The sequence below is a fragment of the Bombus pyrosoma genome, linkage group LG13, assembly GCF_014825855.1.
Source record: "Bombus pyrosoma isolate SC7728 linkage group LG13, ASM1482585v1, whole genome shotgun sequence".
Taxonomy (NCBI): Eukaryota; Metazoa; Arthropoda; class Insecta; order Hymenoptera; family Apidae; genus Bombus; species Bombus pyrosoma.
The window spans coordinates 4165137-4192945 of NC_057782.1; the positions used below are offsets into that span (position 1 = coordinate 4165137).

The window sequence follows — 27809 nt, forward strand, 5'->3', positions numbered from 1 at the left end:
CGCCGCTCGCTCCTGCGTCGTAATTGCTTGGAATTGCAGCGGGGCACGGTCAGCGTGATAAAATATTTCGCCTATAAAAAGCCAGTCCGGATGCTTTATGGAATATTGAACCGGCGCTGTTTATTACACAGCAGGGACAGGTTGGCGAGTTTCATCATGGAATCGTTTGATTTCGCAAAACCGTTGGCACGTGCCCTGAATGTGATGATATGATAATGTAACGATAATAGGGTGGATAGTTAGGTGGAAAAATGGTGAACGTAAATAATGAAGTGGTAGTACCGTTGTGACGTTTATAAGCAGTTTAACATAACAAATTGAGATTGAACATACATTGGAACTTGATAAAATATTTAATGCGCCAAATATTAGAATTATAAATAATACGAATGAATAGTTTATGAGACAGCTCAGTTGTGATATCTTAGAAGAACATTCGCGTATCGAAGTAAATTTCAAATACAGATATAGTAATGTGGAACATTGAATGAAGAGATAAATTTTCTTGACAGCGTATCAATTATTCAACTGTTATCGAGCTGCACACGATTTAAAATAAGTTAATCATTTTTGAAATCACGAAGTGTAAAAACATGCTATACGTGTGTAGTGTACTATTTTATTCGTACAGGTTCCGGGGCATTACCATAATCCTATGTTGCGACTGAGAAATGTACTTGAAACTTTAGTAAGTTGCGCTATTCATCAAACTACGCTTGAGTCACGCTGAAGCGACACTCAGGAATGTTGGGCTTCTTATCAGGAAACTTATTAACAATGTTGCCTAACCGAGACAATTGAGGCTACTCGTACTATTTACGGCGACAGGAAGTTACTGCATAACAGAAGAAGACTAGGAAAAGAACAAAAGACAGCTATAGACTTACTACTTCCAAAAGTTTCATACCTACCTTGGATTTTCTAAATCACTTACTTTTACTATAAAAATATCTCTTGGAAAGGGGGAGGGAAACAATAGATTCCGAAGAATTTCTACAATTTATATTCGCCATTACATTTGTTTCTATTATAAAAATATCTTCTCACAAGGTAGAAATAATTAATCCCTGGAAATTCTTAAACTTTCCATTTGTCAAGATCAACGATTTATAATAAACGATCTATGGGCTCGGTATAGTCTTCTATTTCTCAAGAAAAGATCATGAATCGAATACCATCAAAAGTTCATGGAAACGCGACAGGAGGCTGATTAAAATGATCGAATCGAATCGATTGTTGCCTAACTGAACAAACTCGGACCTCCGTCGTTGTCTCAATAATTAAGATCGACAAGATCCCCAGAGTAGATGCTCTTTATACGTCTGCATTAAATGACTATATTTCTCATGTTGTAGTCGAATCTGCCCGCGATGCGTATGCATGCAGGAACGCGTCAGACCTGGAAACCTGGACGATTGTAAGGCCAGATGCCGACGTGCGGCTTTGCATCCACGACGAAGAACGACGACGAAGAAGAAGAAGAGGCGAAGAAGGAAGCAGCAGCAGCAGCAGCAGGCTGGTTCGCATAGGTGCGTCGTAATGACTGCAGCTCGGCGAGCGGCCGATGGATCGCTCGAATACCATGGTAGCATCGCGAAGCCGCATTTTTCGCGTAACTGGAAAGACTACGCGACCGCGGGCGCCCTTTTCTCTCTAGAGTGCCCTGGTGCCTGGTAAAAGCAGAAAGGAAGAGGCAAGAAAGAAGAAAGAGAGAGAGAGAGAGAGTGAGAGAGAATGAGAAGAACGGCAGGAGAAAAGGAGGACGACAACGAAACGCAAGAAGATGGAAGAGAGAAGGACAGAGATCGAAGGTCGAAGAAGGAAGACAACCGTGACTATCGTAGTCGATTACTAGGGAAGCAAAAGGAAAATTCTGACTCGTAGGTGGCATTTTATCGTGATTAGAAAACCTTTTTCCTCTTCTTCTTTTTCTTTTCCATCTTCCTCTTTTCCTTCTTCCTCTTCTTCTTTTCCTTTCTCCTCTTCGTGTTCCTTCATCGTCAAGCGGACGCTGCCAGTTTCTATCCTCGAGGCAAGATGGACTGCCACGCTCGAGGGATCCTCTGACGCGTCGCATCCGCAGCGACGGAATTCTTACATAACCCGCGCCACCTCCCGTTCCACGTTATTGTTGCCGTTGCCTTCGTTTCTGTCGTTTGCTCGAAATGCCGATGTCGTCATTCCACCGGCGATTCAGCTGGCGAGAAGCTAAGAAGGAGACAGGGGGGTCGATGGTTGCACCAGAGACGCGAAATTGATTCTGCCAAACCAGGGAGAGGGGATTTTCTTGGACGAACTTGTGGAAAATTAGTAGAAAATACATTGGAATCTTCACCGTTAAATCTCGTTGTCCATCGAACTGAGTTTACCACATTCAAACATTAGACAAGAGAATATCTTTATATGGTTGCTTCAATCGGCAGAAATTTATAGTGTCATATGCCTGAGGCAAAAAGATGATTCTATAGTCGAACGGCGAATTTTATTGCACGATCTTGTAGGAAACTAATAATAAAAAAAAATTGCATAGAACTCTTCATAATTGTCATTGTTGACATTACATTACATTGCTAACATTAATATTGAAAAGCCTAACTTTTCCCCATTCTAAACTTCATACGAGAGAATATTTTTATACGATTACTTCAATCGGTAAACACTTACGGTGTCATGTCTCTGAGGCAAGAGAATAATTCTGGCGAACGACGAAGAGTGGATTTTCCTGCACGAACTTGTGGAAAAATCGTCGAATAAAAATCTTCATCGCGAGTACATAATAGTATTTACTCTTTGCTATATTTCGATATTCATATCATGTATATATAAGACGCACTGTAGTGAATGGTTACTTCAAACAGACGCTTATAATATCGTGTCCCTGAAATGACAAGTTGATTCTGATAAACGGAGGAGGAGGGAATTTTCTTGGACAGACTTATGGAAATTGATGGATAACGCATTAAAAATCCTCGTACGAATTTTTCCATTATTTGAACATTAAAATTTCAACTTTTTCAATGGCCATGTCTTACTCCGGAGAACAATGTCGCACAATTATTATAATCAGAAGATAACCAACGACAAAATAATGATTTTTTCGAGCCGTCTTATTACAAATCAACGGAGAGCGTATTAAAAATATCTTCGTATTAAAAATGTCTATTTTCCAATGTTTATATTTTATGCATCGTCGCGCGGTTACTTGAACGAAGATACGGATATAGTGTCGTGTCCCTGAAGAGTCGATTGAAACGGCGAGTGTTATCGATCGACAGCCAGGACGAGGGTAAAAAGTGGAACGAGAGGAGGCGCCGCGGCCTCTACGAGGCGCGAATCTCGCGGCATGAAATCGCCGCGACGGGAGAAAACCTACGGGGCCTTATAATAGGCCGCAAAGCTGGTCGAGTTCTCAAGACGCGGCCAGGGAGAAAGAGAGAAAGAGAGAACAGGTGCGTGACGTCAGGTGGGCAGCACCTCAGGGCCGCGCGAGTGAGGCCCCTTACTACTTTTCACTGAAACAGATCGCTGGTCAAACGGCGCCGCTCACAACCGCGCGCACTTCCACACACGCGTTCATTCCATATGCTGAATAATCCGCGAATAGAACTGATCACGCCTGTCGCTACATCTTTTGAATCTACCTTCTGCTCGACATTCCACAATCCCTTTACATGTAGATTGATCTTAAACTGTAGAATTAATGATCATTAAAGTATAAAATTAGTATCAAAGCGATGAAAGGTATGTGGAAAAATATATGGTAACAAAAAGTCACAGAGAATTCCTGAGAGTGCAGCGATTCAAATCGATAAGATTTCTATGAAAAATTAGGAACAGGATATATTTTGAACACTTTGGAAAATAGATAATGACAAAGAACGCCGGAGATTCTGAGAATCGCACCGACTTGAATGTACAGAATTTCTATAAAAATTGAAAAATTGGTCATTTTTGGCAGTGTAATAGTTCTATATGTCTAGTTTTTTAAACTACTTTGTAGTGTATTCGTTAGATTACTGCGCGATAAAAATTAATCTAACATAATTATAGGTTTGTACAACTAAACGCATGTTCAGACAGCAAAGTCTTTTAACATTGATTAAATTGTGGTACCAAAATAGTAAATTTCCTTGTATAGCGAGTGGTCATAAATTAAGAATTCTTCTTCTTTCTTTTTTGTATTCCATAAAAATTTTCCAACAATAGAAGAAGCAATCCTGAACCACCATAATCTGATCCAAACTACAAAACACTTTACCTTATATTTTTCCATTATACCATGACAAAGAAACCAAATTAAATGAATCTCTCTTCGAGTTACTGTTTCACAAAAATATAGGATCCTAAATGGAAAGTAAGAGACTCATATAATGACCCGGCGCGATCGTAGAAAGCATGAAGCGGATAGCAGCTTTCCCGGTTAGAAAATAAGGAAAATCGAGAGTCAGGCGGAAGGATGGAACGATGGCAGCGTAAAAGTAGTCTCGAGGGTGAGACGAACGATCTCTGGGGTCTTTGACGAGCGCCGTGTCGTAGTCGATCGTTGAGAACAGCGAGAACGTTGAAGCTGCAGCAGGAAGGAAGGTGAGGACAGAGAACCGCGCTTGTAAATTATGTATGAGAGTGTACTCATGGGGGATTACATAATGGCTTGTTTACGGCCGCACGTAAACAGCAATCAATGAAGCCAGCCACAATCGCCCGCGCGTTTCGTCCAGAAGATCGTAGGTTCGATACAAGATCGCGAATTATGGTAGGTGTATTGACGTAGAGTATAATGGAAAATCGAGTGTAACACGATGGAAACGGAGTGTCACAATATGGGATCCGGATCGATGGGTTTATTAATTATTTATGACGATTGGCTGTCACTTTCATCGACACGCGATCGATCGTCCATTTTTGTACAGCATCGCGCCTTCTTGCCGCTCCACTTTTACCCTTCGAAGAAGTAATTAAACAATTACCTTTATCGTGTCTTTGGCGTTTTTGCTAATCATTTGCTGTGAAACGTGAGATTTGAAGACGTTGATCGATATTTTATTTCAGTCTCGATTCTTTCTCTTGTTTATTCTTCCCTCTGTATATATTCGTAGGCTTGAAATATTAATTTACAAAGATAATTAAACGGTAAAATATTTTCTCAAAAATTAGTGGGATGACCAGGTAACGCTCTCATCTATCTAGGGAAATTTTGTAATGAATCTTCGATGTTATGTATGGTAGGGAATTTTAATGTTTGGAAGCATATAGATCTTCGTATCAGGATATGTCTTTAATATAAATTATTGATTTAGTTTTCTTATATTACATTATTAATTCTCATTGACTTCAATTCAAATTATAGACCTCTCTCTTAAGGCCTTCAATTATGTGTAAATCTTCTGACCCACTGACTACTGGCACAGTAATTGATTAATGACACTACAGAACTTGAAGTTCGTTAATCGAGTGTAATACGATACACGATCGATAAGATAGAAACGGTGGCAGGGATACAAAATCTTCCCGATGATTACAAGCCTCCGCAACATGGCTCCCCATGGTGGCACGGCGCGTTTGTAAATTACACGAATTAATTCGACCGTTTCTTTGAAGACTACCAGTCGCTCTTAACGAGCGTTTAACACAACGCGGCCCATGTGAACGATTATTAATGACGGCGAATGTATTAAGTACTATATGAACGTCTCGGGAAATCTATTTGCATCGTGTAAGCTTGTAGAGATACTTCTTCTTGTTTTCACCTCCATTTCCCCTTCTTTTCGTCGTTCTCTATTATTTCGATGATAGTGTCATTCAAGGTACATCGAATTAAAATTTCATTAATCACTTGATACAAAATCTTCTACACATGAGACCATTTTCCTTAGGATCGTTCGATTTTTCTACTCAGGCAAGAGCGATAAACATAGAGATGTAATGATAAAACGAATAACATAGCGTGTTCTTTCTCCAATGATAACGCCATTATCGTTCTTTCTCACGTTGAGACGTCGGCTTATCCAACGATTCTCAGGATCTCCAGTCTTTCCTATGCCCTCGACCAACCTCCTCCTCTTTCTCTTCTTTCATTCTTCTCTTTCCCGCCAGTTCCCGATGCAAAAATGTAATTAAAGGCGTGCGCTCGCGCGGCTCTCGCGCGTTCACACACACACACGCACACACATACAAACGTACATACGTATAATGAAAGTGGATGGCAACCGGCCGCTCTGTGCGAGTGAATGACGCCCGAAGGCCACGAAGGTGCTGCAACATGTGTGCAGTTGCAGTGGTTACGTGCACACGAACGCAAGAAGCACACACGACGTAGTACGTAAGTGCCAGTTAGACGTTCAGTTCTACGCGAAAAACGCCTCCCGTCCCGCGGAAAGACGCCGCATCGATTCGCCATGGAGGCCAAGGAGAAAAAGGAATCGTTTCGCGGCCCGTGCGTTTGGGTGACACGCGGATTCGCGAGAAATCCATCAAGAAACAGTAATTTTCTGCCTCTTTCACTTGCTCGTTTCTAAGAAACGACCGAATGAATGAAGATATACCGAGCTTTTTATTTTATGGAAAAGAACTATCAGAAGAAAAATCGTTTTCCCATTTTCGTTTCTTTGTGGAGTGAAAGGGCAAAGTGAATTTATCTTTTTAAATACGGTGGTTCATTGGGATTTTATTATTTGTCATTACATTCTTGAATTCCATTTAGTTGTACGAAATTTCAGTTGGTACTTGACTAAACAAACTCCTGTCCGTTGGATTTATTTATCCGAACGTCGATTCTTATTCTGTGAAAAAGAAAATGATATACAATAAAGGAGAATGAATAGACTTGTATCACATGAATTGCTTGTCCCCCGGCTGGTTCATGCATTATAAATAAAATTTTACTTACTAATAATACGCAGATGTTTTCCATAAATATTAACGTTGATTTTTATCAGGATAGGAACATGCTTACGCACATATGTACCCATTTATTTTCATAATAACACTTAAATCATAATTAGCAACGTAGAGTGCATTCAGTTCTGGCGTGAAAGAATCATTTCTTATATAATAAAGAAGTGTATAAACGGATGAGCGTTTTGGTAAAAAATTGTCTGCAAGACACGGTAAAGGAAGCTAACGTGGCTCGTGTCGAAGAGAAGAACGATACCAGGCCGTAGCTACTTTCCACGTGTAATTGGGTTAGATACCACTCCCACCTTTCCTTTTTTTACCCGCGAGATTTCCCATTATTCCTTCGTTGGCTGGCGATCCTTGCCACGACCAGACGATCGATTCCGCCAAGGCGATCCCTCGTTTGTAACCGGAAGACTGGGAAAGGTACCGAGAGAAAAAAAATCCATCTCTCTCTCTGCAGGTTCAGAGAGCCGCGCGTTGACTCCACGCTAATAGGCAATCTCTCTTTCTTCCCTCTGGTTCCCCATTCCGCGTCTCCTTTTTTCTTAATCAGGTAGACACAACCATTATCTTCGCTTCCTTCCCCCGTGAACGCGGCGTGGAGAGCTCGTTGGTTTGAAACGCGCGTGTGATACACGCAGGGCCCTGTAACTTTTTCGAAAAATCCTATCTTCCATCATTCGATTCGCGATGTCCCTTTTTCTGTCATCATCGTCGTCCAGCGAATCTTCTCGTATTTTTTTTTTTTTTTTATATATATATATTCGTTTTTAGTGTAGAAAGGAATAAAAAATATGATTGAAGCAGCTTAATAATGTAGGAGGGGAGTATATCATGCGATGAAACGTCTGTCGCGCGGGCGATCTGGATCCAAGCGGGAAGAGTGTGTTATACCGGCCGCAATGAGAAAAGCAAAGAAACGATGCTCGTGAGGCGTGAACGCAATTAACGCGATAGTTTCTTCTGTTCAGAGCCAAGAGGTAATTGCTGCACGTCTTGCGTTCGGTTTTCCATCAGACCAGACCGGGATAGCTTTTACGTTCAGCTTTCAATCTATTCGCGTCGCGAGAATGCACTATTTAAAGGGGAAAATATGGACAGAAACGGTCGCCGGAGGTAATTGAAAGAGAAAGATGCATGGGTATTTACCGAGTTATCTTGACCCAAATGTCATAGGTCAACAAAAATTATAGATTATGCAATTCAAATATATGAAACTTGAATTATCAGACTCTTAAGCGTTCAAACAAAATGTAAATGTCTATGATGGCTCTTCTAATGAATTATATCAGTTCGAAGATTGTAGATCAGTATTTCCATCATCAGTATCCTGGATTATTAATTTGAACAAGACAAACGTACAAATTAATAATCAACTCATCTAGGAATCGAATATACGTAAAATTTGTATAGTTAAAATGCTAAATAAAATCTTTAAATGCTTTAAAAAAAATCATCAAATACGAAGATGCATTGGTATGGCACTTTACCGATGAAGTCTTTCAATCCAAGAATTATAGATGAATATTTTGATCATCAATACTTCGATTGGATCGATACTCCGAGCGAAAAGAAATGTAATAATCGTTAATTACCGTGAAGGATATTTGTGCGTGAAACTCGCGCCATGAAGATTCTAAATATATTTTAAAAAAATGGTCAAATACCCACGCGATTAGCCAAAACAAAGGCAAGAGGCCGTGAAGAGGAAGAGGCACAACAAGTTGAACATTTTTTAATATGAGGATGCAACTAAACGAGACGCGACGGAGTTGCTTTTGTTTTTGGAGGTCAGAACGAGAGGAGAGTGTTGAGCAGCACTAATTGACCTCAGGGGCCCGACTGACCCGGCGTGCGTCCGAGCTGACAGCCCGGACCAGCCGACGATTAAACTTCCCGTTAATATTGCTCGCTCGTTCTCTCTCTCTCTCTCTCTTTCTCTCTCTTTATCTCTCTTGTTTTCACTCTGACTTTCACATATATACATACGCCGTTCCTTTCTCCGTTGACCGTTTCCTTTTACCCGCGTGGTTCGTCCTTATACGCTTATCGTATTCGTCCATCCGATTCCTCTCCTTTCTTCCACGATTTCGTCCCTCTTCCAACGAGTTTCTTTTCTAACCTCACCTCTTACCTAGCCACCTACGCCTTCGTACGGGATATCTATGAATATTTATGCCGGTGGTGTAGAGTTTAGGGGCACAACTACTGCAACGAGTATTGTCGAAAGTTGGCGAACACAGGGGTGGATAGAACCACCCCCTTTCGCGTCGAGTATCTGCTCGCTCTGCATTCGATGCGATGCATCACGCGATTGCGTCATTGAAACGACGCGAAGAGGAGTGGGTACCAAGTGTATTGGTCGGCTCGTGAGGTTTTGGAAGCTCGTCGATGATATGAGAAATTTAAGGAACCTAGTTTTGCTTCGCAAGGAATTTTGCTAATATTAAAATTAATGTGCACTCAGGAAAAAAATTAATAGAAAGTTTAAAATTAATACTTGTATATATGAGTATATCAACAACTTCTATAATGCAGATTATATAATTGCCTTGGTCAATTATGATTTTTGTAAAATTATGGTGTTCTTCCGTACCAATTACTCTTTAGATTTTATTTCGTATACTGATCAACCTATTGGCTTGCAATTTTTCTTTAAACACGCGTAAACTATCCACGACTGTAATACCAATGTATACGTCTAATATTGAAACATTATTTATAATATTTGTATTCAGTAGTCCTCGCCGAAAACTAGCAACTAACTTTAAAGTAAATTTGAAACTAAATTTTGTCCCAAGCGTAAAACCTGTTTCCATCATACGAAAATCACAATCCGTGTTACGAGAATACTAAAAATATTCCAGGCCAAACTCGATAAATCCTACTTATCCTTTCCCCTCGTGAACTTGTTATAATTAGCGCAGTAATTAAAAAATGTTTTGAATGACTCTTTGGACAACGATCAGCTCATAACTGTCCATCGAGCCCCTCTCAAAAAACAAGTGTTTACGATCCACTTGCACGTGCTTCGACAATGTCCACGACGCTATACGTAAAAGAAGTACGCGTCTCTTCCGGTCCCATTAGTTGCCGCTGGTTCGCCTGGAATCGTTCGGGACTTCACGGTTCAGAAGCCCCCTTCGCTCGCGATCTTGGAACTATTTCCTGGCGGACCCTGAACCAAGGACCGGAAGTCGAGAACGCTATCGAACGCGCGTAAAGGTGAAATTTTGTGGTGAAGAAAAGTTTTCGTGGCCGTTTCCGGATCTGCTTGTCGAGCGCCTGTCCAGACTTTAGAACGAGCGAATGAGCGAGCACGAGCACCGACGCGAGGGACCCCTGTCATTATTTCCCACAGCCGCCGTATGTTTCTACGGTTCCGCTAGGCTAATCCCAAGACACGGCGAGAGGAACGATAGAGGGAACACGGGGAAGCGAGCGAAAGAGGGAGAAAAGAGAAGCCACTGTGAGAGGAAGGAAGGATTCCTCGAGGGGCCCCGCGTACAACCTGTCGTGTCCGCCTTGACAAAACAGCAAAATTGCCTTGGGGGATAACGGCGGCGGCAACCACGGTCAAGAAGAGCAAATTCTTCTTTATCAAATGGAGAAAGAAATTGCCGGCCGGAAAGCAGCAGTTTTATGAAAGCGGTGATAGACCTTTCTCACGGACAGACAGTTTCTGCTTGGAGTCAGATTGTGAATCTCGGTACAGTCCGGTGTTGGGGTAGGATTTCGAATTTCTTCAACGAGGTCTGAAATTGGGAGCTGGAAATTGTATAGAATTATACCGGGTAAAAATATGCAGAACTTGGTATGTTTTATATTATTCAATGAAGTTCAATTCAATTTATCATAGGATAAATAATAATAGATAAATTCCTTAGATACAAAAAGGCCAACTTGTATAATGAGGATTTAATTTCAAAATAAATCTTTGGGACAAGATTTGTCTTCTGTCGCTATTCTTGAAAATAAATTTCTCAAACTGGATCTTGCGCAAACGAAATATACTGTCAAGGCGGGAATTCGGAGTCGATTTTCATAAGAAATTAGGGTGTTAAAGACCGACCAACCAAGATATTGGATAAACGCGACGAAATGTGTCTTGGAGATATTTTTGTAATTTACCAGAAAAGTAGGAAAAAGAAGTTTAATATACCAATTCTGTAGCACATGCGTGCGTAGGATAATCATTTGATAAAACCGAAAGTGAGATCTTTTCGTTCTTGAATTATATTCTATTATTTAATCCTTCTGCATTATCGAGTTACGATACCGTATCGAATTGCGTTAGAAATGGATCTGTTTTACAACCTCGCCTTTCGATCAAAACCAGGATAATTAACAAATTAAAATTCCTCAAACAGCAATTCGCAAAACATTTTTTAAACCTTCCAATCCCGTTCGATAGCAGAAAAATGATTGAAACACAAATTACAACTTAGGAAATTCAACCTTGCGGCAATTAGATCGCTCATTGTTCCTCGAGTACGCGAACATTGCAGCTCGACTGTAGATTCATCTAAATCATTCAACATGAAGTTACACACCTAAGTAGAAGTATTCCATTGTTTACGGTATAGGAATTATCGTTTGATTTTTCGCCGTTGTACGACCATTTTGCCAGCTAGACTCTTACGTACGCTCATGAGGACTTGATGTGAATTATGCAGGTGAAGCCAGATATGAAAGCTAGGTCGCCGGGGTTCGTAGGTTCGTGGACGGCATACCGTGGTGCAGCGGCATCCTGCCTTTGTGAACGTTTTTCTACGTCTCTTCCTCTCTCTCGCTCTTTCTGCTCCATCATAGTTATTTCATTTTCTACTTACTGTGGTAACGAAACATTTGTCCCGGAATAGCATACAACTTGCCTTTGGTAGCGTTAAAAATAGTACATTCGACGATAATTGCATGAAAACCCGAACTCGATTGTCCATTTATAGAAAAACCGAAGGCACTGTTGAAGGAAACTCCAAAGTCAGGCATAAGTGTGTCGACGTTTCCTATGAACGGCGTTCGATAGGGGAAGATCGATGCACGCTTATATCATACGAAAAAAGAAGGAAATAAATAGAAGTACGGAGGTATGGTGAAATAAATCCAGCTCGTATAAGCTTGGTGGTGAAAAGTTGTCGAGTGAAAAGTTGGTCAAACACACATAGGGGCGGTTATCCGGGATTATTTAGGAATGTTCGATCCCATTCCTCGAAAGGGTTCGTCAGATCGGTGTCACTCGCGTGTAAGTTTCTACCAGCAGCCACCAGGTCGACGTTTAACTCCTTAGTGTGGGTTGGTGTATCGACCTAGTAGAAGCATGAGTTAATAATAACAAAGAATCTGGGCTCTCATTTCGCTGTCGTTGCTCACGTCGCCGCAGAAGGGGTTCGTAATGAAACAAAGTTCTAATCGTTAGCAGGCGTGCCTATCGATCCTCATCATCGTTCCTTGTTGCTACCGGTGTATTGGTGGTGATGGTCGTGCAAGGAAAAGTTTGCCATTTAAATTGCCGGATAACTTGCCGCGTATAACTTGTACGACCGTATACAGGCTAGCCTTTGATTGTTGTACGTAAACCGAATCGAACCAAAGGAGGACTAGAATCGTCGATGTCATTCCCAATCGTTGACATCGTCTATTCTGCGGGTATATAGTATTCTACGAAAGACACGTAGTGATTTCGTGCCAACTTTTTCGACGCTAGAACTGCAAACTATAGCGTCACCGTTCGATGAAGTTCAACCGACGTTTTTGTGACGTTGACGACGATAGGATTATACTATATCAACGAGTCTTTTACAACGCGTCCATCAACATTTGTTAAGCAGATGTATTCGTGTAGAATGAGTTCAAGAAATTGAAGCCTTAGAACGGATGGACGAATTACTTGAATTCGAACTTTTATCAGTGCGAATGTACTATTTGCTACACTTGATATATGCTTTCAAGCTTTTATCTTTCTTCTCATTAGTCAAATGGGCAGCTAGTTTTAGTAAAATAGTGTTTCGTGTTTATTATCACATGAAATTGACTATATTTTTTCAAGCGGTAAAAATATATCGTAAGGGATTTATGCGTTTGAATTCAAATTCTTCGAATCTTATTTCTGCCACTATTATCTTCATTGTGATTTTTCCAGTAAATATTGGATCCGAATACAAGTAGCTTGATTAATCTGAACGCATATTAACCGGAAAAATACCATGAACTTCAAGTGTTTCCATCTTGAGACTCGTATTTTTTCCTGACACCGGAGAATTATTCGAAATTAAACGTAGCCAGAGCTGAGATGCTCTTTGCACGCGACCATTACCAAGTTCGTGTTGTAACGACAAAATTAACGATCCGTAAAACCGATGCGACTTTGGCCACAATCTGGATCAAGCTTATCCGTATGCTTAGCGTTAGAATTTTTACATTGCGTCGGTCGCGTTCTGGTAACTTTGTAACGAAACGATAGTCATTCTGAGTCACGATAATATCTACCACGGAATCGTCATTAAATTTGCGTGCACGATATTAGAAATTTCATGAGAAAAGGTACTAATTTTGTAATGTTATTTCTCTAGTGTTATCGTAAGAGATAATTCAATACATTTTCGAGTTAGAAAAAGAAAAAAGAGAAGACTCACGATGGTGATGATTCCTAATGTGTAATTTGCAGTATTTAGATTGCCGAGGTTCGCGTACAAATTAGGACTACGTGTTCCAGGATTACGGCCTGGTTAATACGTATACCTCTTGAGAGGTAACACGATAGCACCATCGCGGCCCGATTTACAAAGAGGATCGATCGACAAAGGGCATCTGATAGAGGCTATACCGGGATCTTGCATTGAATGGATCGCGGTCGGTTCGTGGTGTGGTTTACGCGCTTCCAAACGCGAGTGGTATGATACCGGGGTGTAAGGCTGTGAATCTTTAAGCCTGACTTACACGTGCCAATTTAGAACAATCCAATACGATCGCCGAATAGTAACGAAGAAACTTCCACTCTTGGTCACGAATACTAATGAAAATGTGCAAATCTGAACTTTTGAAAATTTTAATTATTCCACCTCATTATTACTCGACAATTTATATAAATCTTTACAGAATATTACTCTTATCGCATAAAGTTTTTCGTACAAGAAACAACCCATTCGATTCTTACTTTCAATCGTAAATACTTTTACACGTATTCGTAGTATGTTTGCAGTATGCTCGAAATATTCGTACTCGCAAAGTAACGAGCGAATGAATTAAGGATGAAGATAGCAATTTTATGAATAATATTCTCGATATAAATCGATTGAAAGTTGGGGCTATTCTCGTTGGAAGATTAATATTTCAGAATACCTCGTTAACAGGGTGTTTCAGGAGGAGCTAGAAAAGATTACTTTTAAGTAAATCGTTATAACATCGAACAAATTGAGGAAGAAAATCGAGGAGTATGATTTTCAGCGGTGTGAGGGGGGCTTAACGCGGTGGGGCCCGATCCTACGGTTTTGGAGGAAGAGTACAAAACGCAAAGGGCTCGGAGCAAAGACGAGACGGTGGGCGGGGCGCTTCTCGAGCTCCAAGGCGATCCACTCCGACCTCTACCTTCTTACTTAGAGAGATAGTAGGCGCGCATCAACGCGTTACATCTTTCATGAAACAGCAAATGAGAGTTAGAGATTGTATAAAAAGCGAAGCGATACGATGTGTGCGTATGCACGCGCACGCTTTTACGGCCGCGTGCTGTCGGACGATTCACGGGAACAACGCAACAAACGGCAGCTGCTTGAGATACCATCAGGATCGGCGAAGCTGCTTGATTCTGACAGCACATTAAAATCACTCTTTTTTTCGGACTTCGTCCAGTTATAATAACCAACGCCCGAAATAAGTCGCGGATATTGCCAGGCGCCAACCCGCCAGTCAAGTAGACAATAATTATGGCCACAGGGTTTCTCGAGCGACACTCGTTAAGCTCGGTATAAGAAATTTGTTGTCGTGATGGCGTTCTTAAGAACGATCGGTATTGACGTCCATAATATTGATCGGTGACGGCGAGCCGTTTTTATTAGGAGAATACGTGGAATTACATACTAGGTTTTGCCGTTGTGCAAGGCAAAAAGATTCGATTTAACGGAAAATTCAAAGTAATTTTTTTATAAGAATAGTTAGAATTCATAAGATTGGGAATTTTTATTAGGAGAATACGTGGAATTACATACTTGGTCTTGCCATTGTGCAAAGAAAAAGATTCGATTTAACGGAAAATTGAAAGTAATTTTTCTTATGAGAATAGTTGAAATTTATAAGATTGCGTGTTGATCGCGAATTTCACGATTCGAGACGTGGAAATTTAAAAGGATATTTTAATATTCCAAGTACGAAGATTCAAATCCAACAACTCGAGGATTTGAAAATATAAGCTGAGAGATGCGAGGGTTTAAATACGAATCTAAGAAATCGATAGTTCGGATACAAGCGGAAAGATCCAAAGGTTCGAATCCAAGTTGGAAAATTCAAAATTCCTTCTGTAACATGTCACACATGATGACAGACACGAGTCTATCATCCGTCAGTTCTCAGCATCATCCGACAGCATTCATATCGACATTTCGAGTAAACACTGCATCGATATTATACTCGAGATATTTCTTAAGATATTCTAAAGGTTAATCTCGTCGACGATATCATGACTATTCTCGTTAGACAACACGCATTACATATCAAACAGCGTTCATATCCAATGTCAGGTCGACAAAAAATCTTGACGATTGCCGATGATGTCTAGACGATTTAAATTCAACGACCATCGCGCGTTCCTTTATCGAATATTTGTTCTTGACGAAAATTGACGGGCATATCACCGCGATCAACAGGATCGTGATGGCAAACAGGATTCGACGGAGTTGTTGCAAAAGATCTGGCGAAGTGCTGCACGTCTCTGGTAAGAAGAAGACGTCGTTGAATCGATCGATCGGCGATCGATGCCGATTGAGACGTTCCTCGGGGTGCAGCGATGCCGCCTCGTTCTTTTTATTCTTCCTGAGCTTTGTGTGCAGAAACGGATTGACGAACGATGTGTCAGCGGTGACAACTGGCGCATGCGCACCCTGAATACAAAATGAAGCGGACGTTTGGTTGTCCGATCGGCTTCTGCGCCAGCTCGCCCCAAGCCCACGTGTCTTTGCCTGCTCGATTTTTATAATGTACCGAATGAATAATCGATGCCGTGGCGGACGATGGCGAATTCATCGGTCGACACATTTGTCATCGCCTTCGGAATCTAGCGACACTTTCTTCGAGAGACGAATCAGGTTCCTGAATGGCCGAGCAGCCTGGTTTCTTTTGTTAGAAAAAAGACACTAAGAATTTAGGCGAAGAAATTAATTAACTATTAACTACACGGTGAACGAGGTAAACTAGGGTTGTTTTGAAGCGAACCTGTTATATTAATAGCTACGAATTATTTCTTGCACCGCACGAAATTCGAAGGCACAAAACAAGATTCTACAGAAGCTTGTGTTTTTCTGTATTTTCCGACAAATGACGGGCAAAAATTAGTTAATTGCACGAAGCAAGTTATAAACTGGTTTATATTTAATATAAAATTTAACGTGGCGTATAAATTTTAAAGTAAATGGACTGTGCTCGCTACCGAGTTAAGAAAAAGGGAAAGAGATGATAAGAAAGAATGAAAGAAAGGCAAGAAAAAAGTTGGATGAAGAGATCATCATGCAGAGGAACTGGTCGCGTTTGACTGCAGATGCTCATTTTCCCTTTGAGATACCATACAGATACCGCGTTTTTTCGTTCAATTAACGCTGTTTCCGGAAGCCATTGCCTGCACCACTGATCGCTGAGTATAAATCGACTGAAAAACGAAATGTATTCACACGAACCGCGAAATCTATATTCGGGCTAATTTGTTTCTTGCTGCGTCGAATAAAAGCCGCATGCTTAGACCGATAAATTGAATCGATATACATAGCTTGTCAATCAAGGTCGTGCCTCGCCTCACGGAAATTCTCACAGTAAAAATAAAACGTCACGTAACTCATCATTACGTAATAGTACACCTGCTTGCTCAATGATCCAACAAAAACAGCTGAGCTGCAATCTTCGAAATATCCCTCGAAATACGCGTTTCATCCCTATTCGTATAAATTAATCGATAACCACCCATCTAATTAAGCGTACATCGTTAAACGAGTACGTCTCATAGACTTTATTCTTCTTACTTGTTCTCGTCACTTTACTTTACAACTCGTCACCTTACATTGAACTCTACCTTTTTATGACATTTTTTTAAACAATACAATTTCTTGCTCTACTTGAGGTTTAAATGAAATGCATTAATCGAATGTTTATATCGTTGTTGGCTAGTTTTAAAAAAGGCTATTCGTTCGAATGATATTTCATAGAGTGAACAATACTGCAAGAATTGTAAAATATGCAGGACGATATTCATATTACGATTAACATGTAATCGGTCATTTTATTTAAATACAAATATTCATACATAATAAATAAATATCTGATTAATAAATAAAAGGTGTAATAAAGAATGGTATTGTGGGTTATGTATACACTGTTGGTAATCCTAATCTAACGATGTGTACATTTCAAATTACCACAAGAGGAAAGATTTCTAAGCTCTCATAAACGTTACCTTAATGATTATGACTTCAATAGTACAATAAAAATTTGTCTACGCCAACCAACGAGGTAACAAAGAGTGTCTTCGCATGGCAGAGAGTAGGTGAACATCTACGGAGGTCGGCACCTTCCGAGACCGGGACAGGGTTGTAAAACGAGACCCGGCCCGAAGCAATGCCGCAACTATGCGGTACATAGGGTCGCCTTGGCGGCAATAGAAGGAAGGGACGAGAAGCTTGTGTGCAACGAATCGACGGATAAGTGGAAAGGGGAAGCAGAAGGAAGAAGGACGGGGAGAGACACGAAGGGGAACCGCCATGAAACAAACGAATACCGAAAGGGCTGACCTGCAAGAGTGACTGGGAACGATAGCGAAAGAGAGTTGCTCGGTTGTCGCGGCAGAGAGAAGGGTGAAGGAGGTGGATGCAGAAGAAGAAGAGGAAGGCGACTCGGAGTAAGAAACCGAGAAAGCAAAAGCGCGGGGACGCTGCCACTTCAAACGACCCGCGCATTCGTCCTCCCTCCACTGCTTCGTGGTGGTTGCCGCGGGAGTAGAACGGATTACGAAAGAGGAAGAGAGACGGATGAAGAAGGAAAAGGACGTAATGGTGAAGGAAGGGGCTGCCAGGACGACTACTCTGGATTCCTATAATTGTTCATTTTTGCAAATTCCCGAGTTTTTGCCCGGTTAGCCCGGGAGTTCGGTAACCCCAAGGCGATCCAACCGTTTCGTGGCTCTTGGCCCGGCGTTTTCGATGTCACTTTACAGCATATCTGTGGCTCGTTCAAAGAGAGTTTCTGGGTTTGGTGTTTTGTTATTGAATGATTCAAAGGATATCCTTTGAAATACAATGGCTATAGAGTGTATTTAAAATTTGGACATCCCCCTATTTTCCAATGATGGCTTTTTTTATCTAATTCTCCATACATTCCATTTTCATTATGTAAAATTTGCGTAGTCAGCTTTGTTTGTAATTAATCAATTAGTTGATTCTTGTAGATGTTTGGTTTGATACATTAGAAGAATTGATGTAACACAGTAAATAACTGTAATATAACAATGAGAATTATATCTTAATATTAAGACTGTTTCTGGTATTGAAGGACTATCTGATTATCTTATATTCAATTGTAAATCTCTATAACGTCGAATCATTCTGCATATTGACATAAGAGGATCGATATAATAAGTATGCTGCACATGGTCGTTAAATCCCTTCAGGGAAGAATTTATTCAACTCAGGAACAGATCATTGTTTCTCAGTTCATTTATATGTATTTATTTAAAACATATGTATTGAACACAGAAGAATAGCACACACATATTGCCATTATATCTGCATCTTTTAGAATCATGATTAGATTGAATAAAAAATCGGAACGCACACGTATATAACATCCTTAAAAAGAATGTAGCGTATTAATTGCCAATAGACATCGAAAAAGTGAATAAATATAAAATATATCCTATCAATCATGAAAGATATCGATAGACAAATGCTCCTTCCACGATTTCGCGCAAAACGCATAATTCGATCGTTAATATGCCATTAAAACTTCCTCAGAACATTCCCACCGGCCTCGACACGAACTCCTCTTCTTCTCCTTCTTCTTCTTCTTCTTCTTCGTTTGAAATCCTTCCTAGAAGTCGTAGAACGGCGAGGTGATACTCGCAACTGACCCGATACTAGTACGTTCGCGTGCGAATCGCGAACTGGGACGACTCGTTACCGGCAAGCAGAACTCGCGAGTCTTCTCTTTTCCGTTTGTCTTTCTGTATGAAGCCAATATAGCATGGAATTTCGTGGAATTCCCTCGGTGAGAAAACGCAAGATAGTTGGAAGCTTCGAGTACGAGGGTCGTGAAGCTTCTAAGGGGAAAGAAATCTCAGAGGAAAATTATAGTTTTCACGTCACGAAATCTTGCCTTCTCCGTCGCTTTTCTTCTTGAACTTTATGGAATTGATGACTTAACTATAGTCTCTATGGAACTGTAATTTTCTTATAAAGCGATAGAACTTTGTATGAAAAGTTCGAATTGTTATCTCGCCAATTATCAGGATCATAAAAGGCTCTGAGAAGAAATTTTCAAATCTCCTTCCCAAAAAAAATCAGTTTATCGAAATACTCAACTATGATTAATGTTTGGCTTACTATATACTTACAATAGGAAAATTTGAGAGAAATATGTCGCATGAACGGAATGAAATCCAATTTAAAGTTTATGATTCAACGTATACCGAAGCATTTATCCTTATTTCAGAAGATTTCCATTTTCCACTAAAGTCCCTATTGGCAAAAGGAAAAATACATAGTGCAGATTAGCATTAGAAGATGCAATTGTAATTAGACTAATTATTCCAAAAAGAATATGAGTCGTTTCAAAATTATTAGATGTAAAAATACCTTGCAGAAGTATACAAATAGTTTTAGGATTCACCCTAAGTACGACGCCTCAGGGTCAATCATGTACCATCTTCTTCTTCTTCTTCTTCCACGACAACTTTGAAACGCTAAAAAATTCCCTATTTTGCGCACTAATGAGAAAAAGCCTGTCGATACATGATGTTGCCCGAATTCTTAGATCCTTTTTCGATCCTGCGGATCGTGCGCGAATGCCAAGAGAGAGGGCTCGGATTTACCGGCGAAATGTTGGATTTATTAGATCGAGATACGCGTGGGCGTGCCTGGACGTGCCCCCCTGCCCACCCCTTTGGCCTTACCGTTAGCTACGTGCACGAGAGACTCTGCGAAGCTCGCGATGCACAAGCCAAACTAACCTAGACACATCGGAGAAGAGCACACCACGAGCAGAAGAAACACGCACACGCGTAGGTTGAGCCGAGAAAGTGAAGGAGGATCATCGCCAGCAGACGTGGCTTGATGAAACTTTGAAACTCCTTCCTCGAGACGTTGTTGTTGCGCGTCGTTCTAGGAATCGAGAGAAAAAGAGGGAGAGAGGGACGTAGGTATCGTGAATTCGATCGTCGGCGCCGAACGATGATTTATGGACGAGTAGAGCGAGAAAGAGGGTGAATTCGTAAGAACGAACGACGAGGACGAGGAAGAAAAACGGAGGAGGAAGAAGAAGAAGATCGAAGAACCGAGGGAAAGCAATATGGAATCGAACCCGCGTTGGGGTTACTATACTATCGTCGATGGAGATCCATACTAGTCGTGGGAATCGTGAATCATCCCCCTTGGACGAAGAAAACGCGTGGAAGCCTCTTTCTCTCTTTGAAAATATTCGCCGCGATGGTCGAAGGAATAGTCAAGTGACGATGGTGGATTGCGTGTCGTTAACACGAAGCGTTAACGAGATGCGTAATGTCGGGAAAGAGGCGAGAGCGGAAGTCTGGTGCCTATGGTTCTGGCTGGTCTGTATGTGGTTATATGGAAGGGAAAGTCCATGCAGGGTAGCACGGTAGGAAGAGAATGTCGAGACCTAACTACGACCTATCTAAGACCGATTCACCAACACACAAAAGCGGTACTAGAGGAAGCCTTTTCCTTTACCTCCTGGCGGCAAGCAACGCCGCTGCAACTCGCCAGGTTATTTACAGCTTCTTGGCATGGAGGTGAGCTCTCGCAGAGCCCGACCACTGCCAGCAAGAAGGAAGTAAGGATGATTTATATCCGCTGCTACCAGTGCTGCTCCCAACCCGCGATAATACCAATCATTATCATCGCTTAATAACAGGCATTACTGCCAACATTGAAATAATGTGTGTGTACCCCAAGCTGGCTCAGCCATGGCTGACCCATTCCTACACCATCGCCAAAGATACTCCCTTTCTCTCTCGCGATCTTTTCTACTTCCATTCTTCCCTTGTCGTTTCTTTGTTACACACGATCTTCACCACCACTATCAACATTATGCTTTAACATCGCCACCTACTCTTTCTTCCTGTTTCTCTATGAATCTCATGGTCTGACGTGCATATATATACGTGGGTATACAGGGGGCACAGAGGATCTTCGCACGGACGATCTTCGTACAGAGGATCACGGGTGGATATCGTAGGCTGGGGCGCCCTTTTTACCATAAAGTTGGTCAGGTGTAAGAGCGCGCGCCACAAACGAAACGCATTGCGCCGCCGGTGATCTTCCTGAAAGATCTTCGAAGAAGGCGGGGAACGGGAGGAGGCTTTCGTTCCCTTCTTGGTGCAGGGATTCCTCGCACGAGGGAGTAAGGAAGAGGGCGCGCTTCTGCCGGTCGAAACCCCTCGAGCCTGTTTTGCGCGAATTCTTCTCGACTCCGCCGTGGTTCTCCAACCCAAGGGACCGCGTTTGCTCATCTCCTACGTCCAGATATTTTTAGTTTCGGCATCGTAATAATTTCTCAGAAAGTCGAACGCGCTTTCTTTCACCCCCTCGTTCACGCTTTTTATCAAGCCCGGGGTGAAAAGTTTACCATTTGAGGAATTATGAAGTTAAAAAAGAAATATAGAATCGCGTGGAAGATACAGAAGCATAATTTCAGAGGTTAATAAAAGGCGACGCTGTGATTCTTGCTTAATTACGTAGAAGGCGTGTTTATTCATCATCCCTGAATTGAACCTTCTTTATGATTACACTCATTAACCTTCAATTGGTATGGTGAAATGCTGCTTACGTAACCAGTGGGGTAGTGTCAATGTGATAAAAGAAGTAGGTTAAACGTACGCTTTATCTAGCCGGCCATACTATTGTGCTCGTGTTAATGTCTGTTCTATAACTTGCTATTAGTTTCTGTGTTGAAGAAAGAATAGAAAAATATCAAAATTCTATGCAACTGTTTCGAATTTGTCTAATGTAACTTGTCAGAAATCATGTCTATTATTTTATTATGTCAGTGTGTCTTCTTGAGTCATGACTTCTCCACTATGAGAGTAATATATCTGAAATATCAACAATTTTCAGCATGTAAAAAAATTAATCCTGTAGCTGAGTTTGTTTTAAAATATCACAATCACTCGATAAAATTATATCGTTTAATAAGAAGAACATTTGACTCTTCTTTTGATATTAAGCAACAGGCATGAATATTTAATTTTATATTTTATTAGAAGCTTGCAAAATCCAAAGACTGTTGGCTGAATTGTAAAATATTTTTTCACTGCTGAATAGTTGAGCAATCAATAATTCTTTGCTTCGAACCAACTTCAATTCCCTGAAGACTTCGCGTTTCTTAGTCACACCACTTTTCTAGCGAACCTATCAACGATCTAATCCTAGAACTCTAACGGAAAAAAATAATAATTTAAATTCTATCGAACTGTTGCAAGTCTGATCACACATATTTAGACAAGAGATCTTCGATATCGTTATTATAGCGGAAAAAAAGAGAATCTTTGAAAAGCTTGAAGAAATCACGGTGTACACGCGACCAGAGTATTGGGCGAAATAAAAGGCGTCCCTTATTCGTGGCGCCCCTCATAACTCGTCGACACGGTGGCGCTAATTTTCGCGTGGTGCACTAAAAAAATCGTGGCGGACTGGCGTTTCTGCAAACATCGAACTCGTCTGCCGGTAATTATTGGTATTTGAGGCACTGTGGGAGGTCCCGCGAGGCACGCCAGCTCTTTCGATCCACGTACATGAACACGCCGCTGCGTGAAAATAATTATCGGCCTTCTCCGGTTCTTCAAGAGTCCGGACCTGCCATCGGTGAAGAGAGAAAGAACCACGCCAAGGGGAAGGGGGACACCTTGGCAGCCATCGATAAAGGAAAGACGAGTTTCCGCTGCTCTTTTACCTTCCTTTTCCTTTCTCCCGATTGGAAAAATGCGATCGCCTTTTGTTTCTTTTCTGCACTATGCTTGTATTTTATTTTTGGCGCTTTAAAATTCGAACATGATAGGAAATGATTTTGCTAGATTTTTATTTGATGCATTTATGAGAAATTGAAAGGTACAGGAATTCACAGAATGCAAAAATTACACGTTTGGATATGGAATATTCGGAGCGAGAATATTGTGGGGAATTTATATTAATATTTTCATAAAATCCCGTTCAATAATTGTAGATTTGTAATCGTAGATGGATAATCGCGTAAGTACTACAAATGGATAGATTTTCTTACGATTGAAAACACCAATTACTAAAAGGCTTTTCTATCCCCGCAATAACAAGAAGATTGAAATGTCGTGTTGTATCCATCCAATTCAACCGAAACGACGGTCGTCACGAACCTTAAACTCTCCATTGTGATCCACAGAGCCACAGAATCGAATAATTCGTTTACAGTTAGTGGAAGTTTCTTTATCAGTGAGAGACAGTTAGCAGAAATTCCACCGTTCGTGTTAATATTTGCTCGGCCGCGGGAAAAAAGAGTTGTGGTCGCGATATTCGACAGAACCGTAAAACGTTCGAAAGAGAAAGATTAACAAGAGCCGGTGGTTAAACGGGAGGTGGAAAAAAAGTAGGCAATTACTTCAAGGATAAAGATTTGCTCGGGTTTTACAGGCGTAATCGCAAATCACCGCGGCGGATTTATCTTATTTTTATTTTTCGGCCCATTGAACACTATTAATTACCTTCGATATTTTCCATCACGGGGAACGGAGTAGCGCGACATGATTACGTCAAGCGTGTATGACACGCGTGAAACGCCAGGCGAAACAGTGCACGAGTTTCGTAGCCTGGACAGAAAAACTAGTATTACTAGATTCGCTTTTTTATTAACCGAGAACGGTTAAATGTGTTTCCCTGACGAAGACAAAAAGTAACGCGCGATTGAAGGCATCAAATATTAACAAGAACGTCGAACGGCAGTGGCTGATAACGAGCGTGAAATTTGTCTTTCGTGAAAAAGGAACAGACTCCTGGTGCTTCGAAGGAAAAAATCAAGAAATTTCATCGAGTAAAGTATTATTTCAAGTATAAATTCATTTCTAGCTGGTATCACTGTGATATCGTACCAAGGTTGACAAGATGCACGATTTATAAACGTATGAAACGTATGCGAAAGAAAACTCGACTATTAAAGCAATATTTATGTGGAACGTTGATCGAGTAAAAACTGTCGGGTATATCTGGGTGAAGGAAAGTACACAGCAAGCCCGAAGACGTATGATTATAGCGACAACGCAGGCCATTAGACAACGGAAACATCAATCCTGTAGCGCGTTGCATCGTGTACGACAACTTTCGTCGAATCCGAGGGAAAGTTTAAACCGTGTCGTTGCCGACGACGATGCTGTCGCCGGACATCGTACAATAAAACAGCCTGGACACGAATAAAGGGATGCGCACACGCATAAAGCGATTCAAACGTACCAACAGTGACTATAGTGATTCGTTGCGAGCCTCGTTTGGAGGAACAAATTACTCGTTTCCTCTCATCGATGTCCTATTCGAAGGATTGTTATCGAAGAATTATAGGCTGAAAAGTATTTTCAAAATATCTCTTCCGTGTCTGAAAATTCTACTAATTATTTCTGTACTAATATTTTATAAGATAATGCGAGCGTTATTTCGGCTTCTGTACGCCAAATCAAAGGAAAACAAGTGTTTTTACTTAACCATAGAATACCTTGAAGACTCTTATAAAAGAGATTCATACCAGAGGAATTCGTCGCACGAAGAATCTTCGTTTCCTTTAATTTCTCTGATTTAGGATATTCAGATGAACCAGCGAAGATTGTTTCCTTTTTCAATAATGAAAAATTAACTGTTAATAACTGACACGAATTAGACATGAGTCATAATTTATTGATTGCATTTCAGTTTTTTCAGAATTATACGCAATTTTCACTGCTATTATTTTTGCAATTTTAGAAATTTCATCACTGTTAAAATCTCCAGTTCCGTTATAATTCTCTAGTTTCCAAGCAGAAAATGTAATTCGGAAATACTTCTTTCAACAGTGATGCTTTAACGAATGCAGGAGGAAAACAAAAAATAGATAATGCAACGGGTTAACGAGCCATGTTAGATAACAAGGCCAGGCTGGAATAAAATTGAATTAAACAATGTCGTGCACGATTCACGTGGATCACGGGTGGATGTACGAAAATACACAAGGGCGCGCGTGTAGTCGCACACGAACGTTCCGCGGAATAATAAGTCGTGCCATGCCGCGGATCGCGTGCCACGCCGCGAAACTTTCCCATTTGTAGCCGGTGGTCGACAGATACAAGCCGATAGCGAGACACGTCGCGTCGGTCTGCAGCCTCTATTAGTTTTATTGCGAGAATACACCGATAACGCTACACCGAGAGGCTGGCAAACGGGGATGGCGGAACGTAACGCGGAGACAAGAAGTTTTATCCGTCGAACATATCCTTATTTTGACACGCACGTACGTAACTACCACGTCGATCAGATAATAACGCGATAAGCTGCGTCGATATCAGTTACTTTGATAGAAAATAGGAAGAAGCACGAGACCGGGAGGATGGAGAGGAAGATTAGAGCGATGAGGAGGAAAGCTGCTTAGATCGAAGGAAAGAAAAGCAATGAATCGGTTAATCGGTTTCCTTGCAGCTACGATGGTAGCTGCTTTATGTCCAGTACGATTCAATACGGTTTTCAGATGAATTGGTTGCCTTTTAAGGGTATAATAGCTAAACTTCGATTTCTGTTCGTCGTACGGATTTATTAGGATTTCAGGATACTGAGATGCCTTATCTTTAAAGAAATTATATTACATATTTGAAATTTTAATTTGTTGAATGTTGAACAAGAAATTCTTAATTCTTAATTCTTCTTTTTATCATATTATTAAGGTAGTAATATATAAGAAATTAGTATGGTTATATATACACCGAATTATGTTACAATCTGATACATACTACTATATTATATTCACAGAATTGATGTGTTAATAGTTACTGAGAAATATAAGGTCTATTAGTCTTTACCATGTTGTCGCATTTTTCATCGAGTTTGCATTACCTCTTTTATAAAAACTTCGTTATTGGATTGCTTCGTGGAATTTGAATTTTCCCTGTTCAAATAATTTTGCAACAATTTTAATCACGTAGTGCCAACAACAGATCAAACGAGTATAGCGAATGCAGCATAAATTCTAAATTTAATCCCTTCATTCTTTCCTTCATATGAAACTATCACACGTTTATCAGACGCATTTTTGTCTCTTTTTGTTAACGAAATATTGACAATTTGTCAAGATATACTTGCGATCGCAATACGCACTAAAATACCAAACTATGAAAATAGAAGAATAAATTGTAAATACGAGATTCAAAAGAATTGTCAAAAAACGCCAAAGTTGTACCAGGTAGTTTCTTTCATGAGACAAACGAGTAAATATTAATTACTATTACCATACGAACCGCCTAATGCCGTGAAAGACAATGCGGCTGACATTCGCGTCCAAGCTGGCGCACCACTTTCACGCGGCCGTCGCCAAACACCGGGGCTGAACAAACGGTATTCGCCTAATGATTCATACGCGAGTCCGTCCAGCAGAATCATCAATTATATTCGAGCCATTGTTCCACGACTGGAGACCGGGCCCCCATTATCTAATACATCTAACCTACAAAACTCGTAGCTACGTCGAGCCATACTCCGCCATAGTCGAGTTCTGCCACGAGTCCACCTTTGAATCTGATAATAAACGTCGAACAGAAAGAGAGAGAAACGGTAATATTCTACAACTGGTTATATAAAACTCCTAAATCAAGTAAAAAATTCAGGGACAAAGTTCTACTGCTTGCAAATCGACTTATAAGAATTTTCATCTGATTTTCATGTTTGATTTATAGCAGGCGATCGGGATGGTAGTTATTAATTAATTGATGGTAATAAGCATTGAACAGAAAGGAAGAGAAATATTCTGTAGCTGTATAAGGTTTCTAAATCAAATAAAAAAAAAAAAAAAAAAAAAACTCACAGACAAAATTTATCTGATTGTGAATCGATTCATAAGAATCTTCATTTGAATTTTACGTTTGATTTATAACGGCTGATCGAAATATAATAAGAGTCATTAATTAATCGTTTCATTGTTCCTTGGCGAGAAACTGAGTTCGTTATCTGTAGTCGATCGGTATTGATAAGTACAGACGAAAGGCTCGCCAAAGTAGCACCGGAGGCATGTGTACGACGCCAGTGATAGTCAGATAAATGGACGCAGATAAACGAGCGGAAAGCGAGGGAAAGGTTGGAGATACGGGGCGGAAAGACACATGTACGAGCGGTTATTCGCGAATCGACGTCTGCTGCGACCACGTTTCGAAAGTGATCCGGTGTTACGTAGTGTTCCGGTAGCTAGGAAAAGATAATGTGTTTTTTTTTTTTTACATTTTCTTTTTTTTAGTATCTTTA

The 27809-nt window shown here is 40.7% G+C and overlaps 2 protein-coding genes across 9 annotated transcripts in view; one reads left to right on the forward strand and one right to left on the reverse strand.

The window, feature by feature from the left end:
- LOC122574403 overlaps positions 1-1919 on the forward strand; it is a 62727-nt gene extending 60808 nt beyond the window's left edge. For both annotated transcript variants that reach the window (XM_043741963.1, XM_043741962.1), the window contains exon 3: positions 1356-1919. In XM_043741963.1, the coding sequence (XP_043597898.1) occupies positions 1356-1677 (322 nt within the window). In that variant the 3' untranslated portion in view covers positions 1678-1919. The remainder of the gene's footprint in view (positions 1-1355) is intronic.
- Positions 1-27809, reverse strand: part of LOC122574402 (homeotic protein distal-less) — a 112366-nt gene that overhangs the window by 67628 nt on the left and 16929 nt on the right. The window lies entirely within an intron of this gene.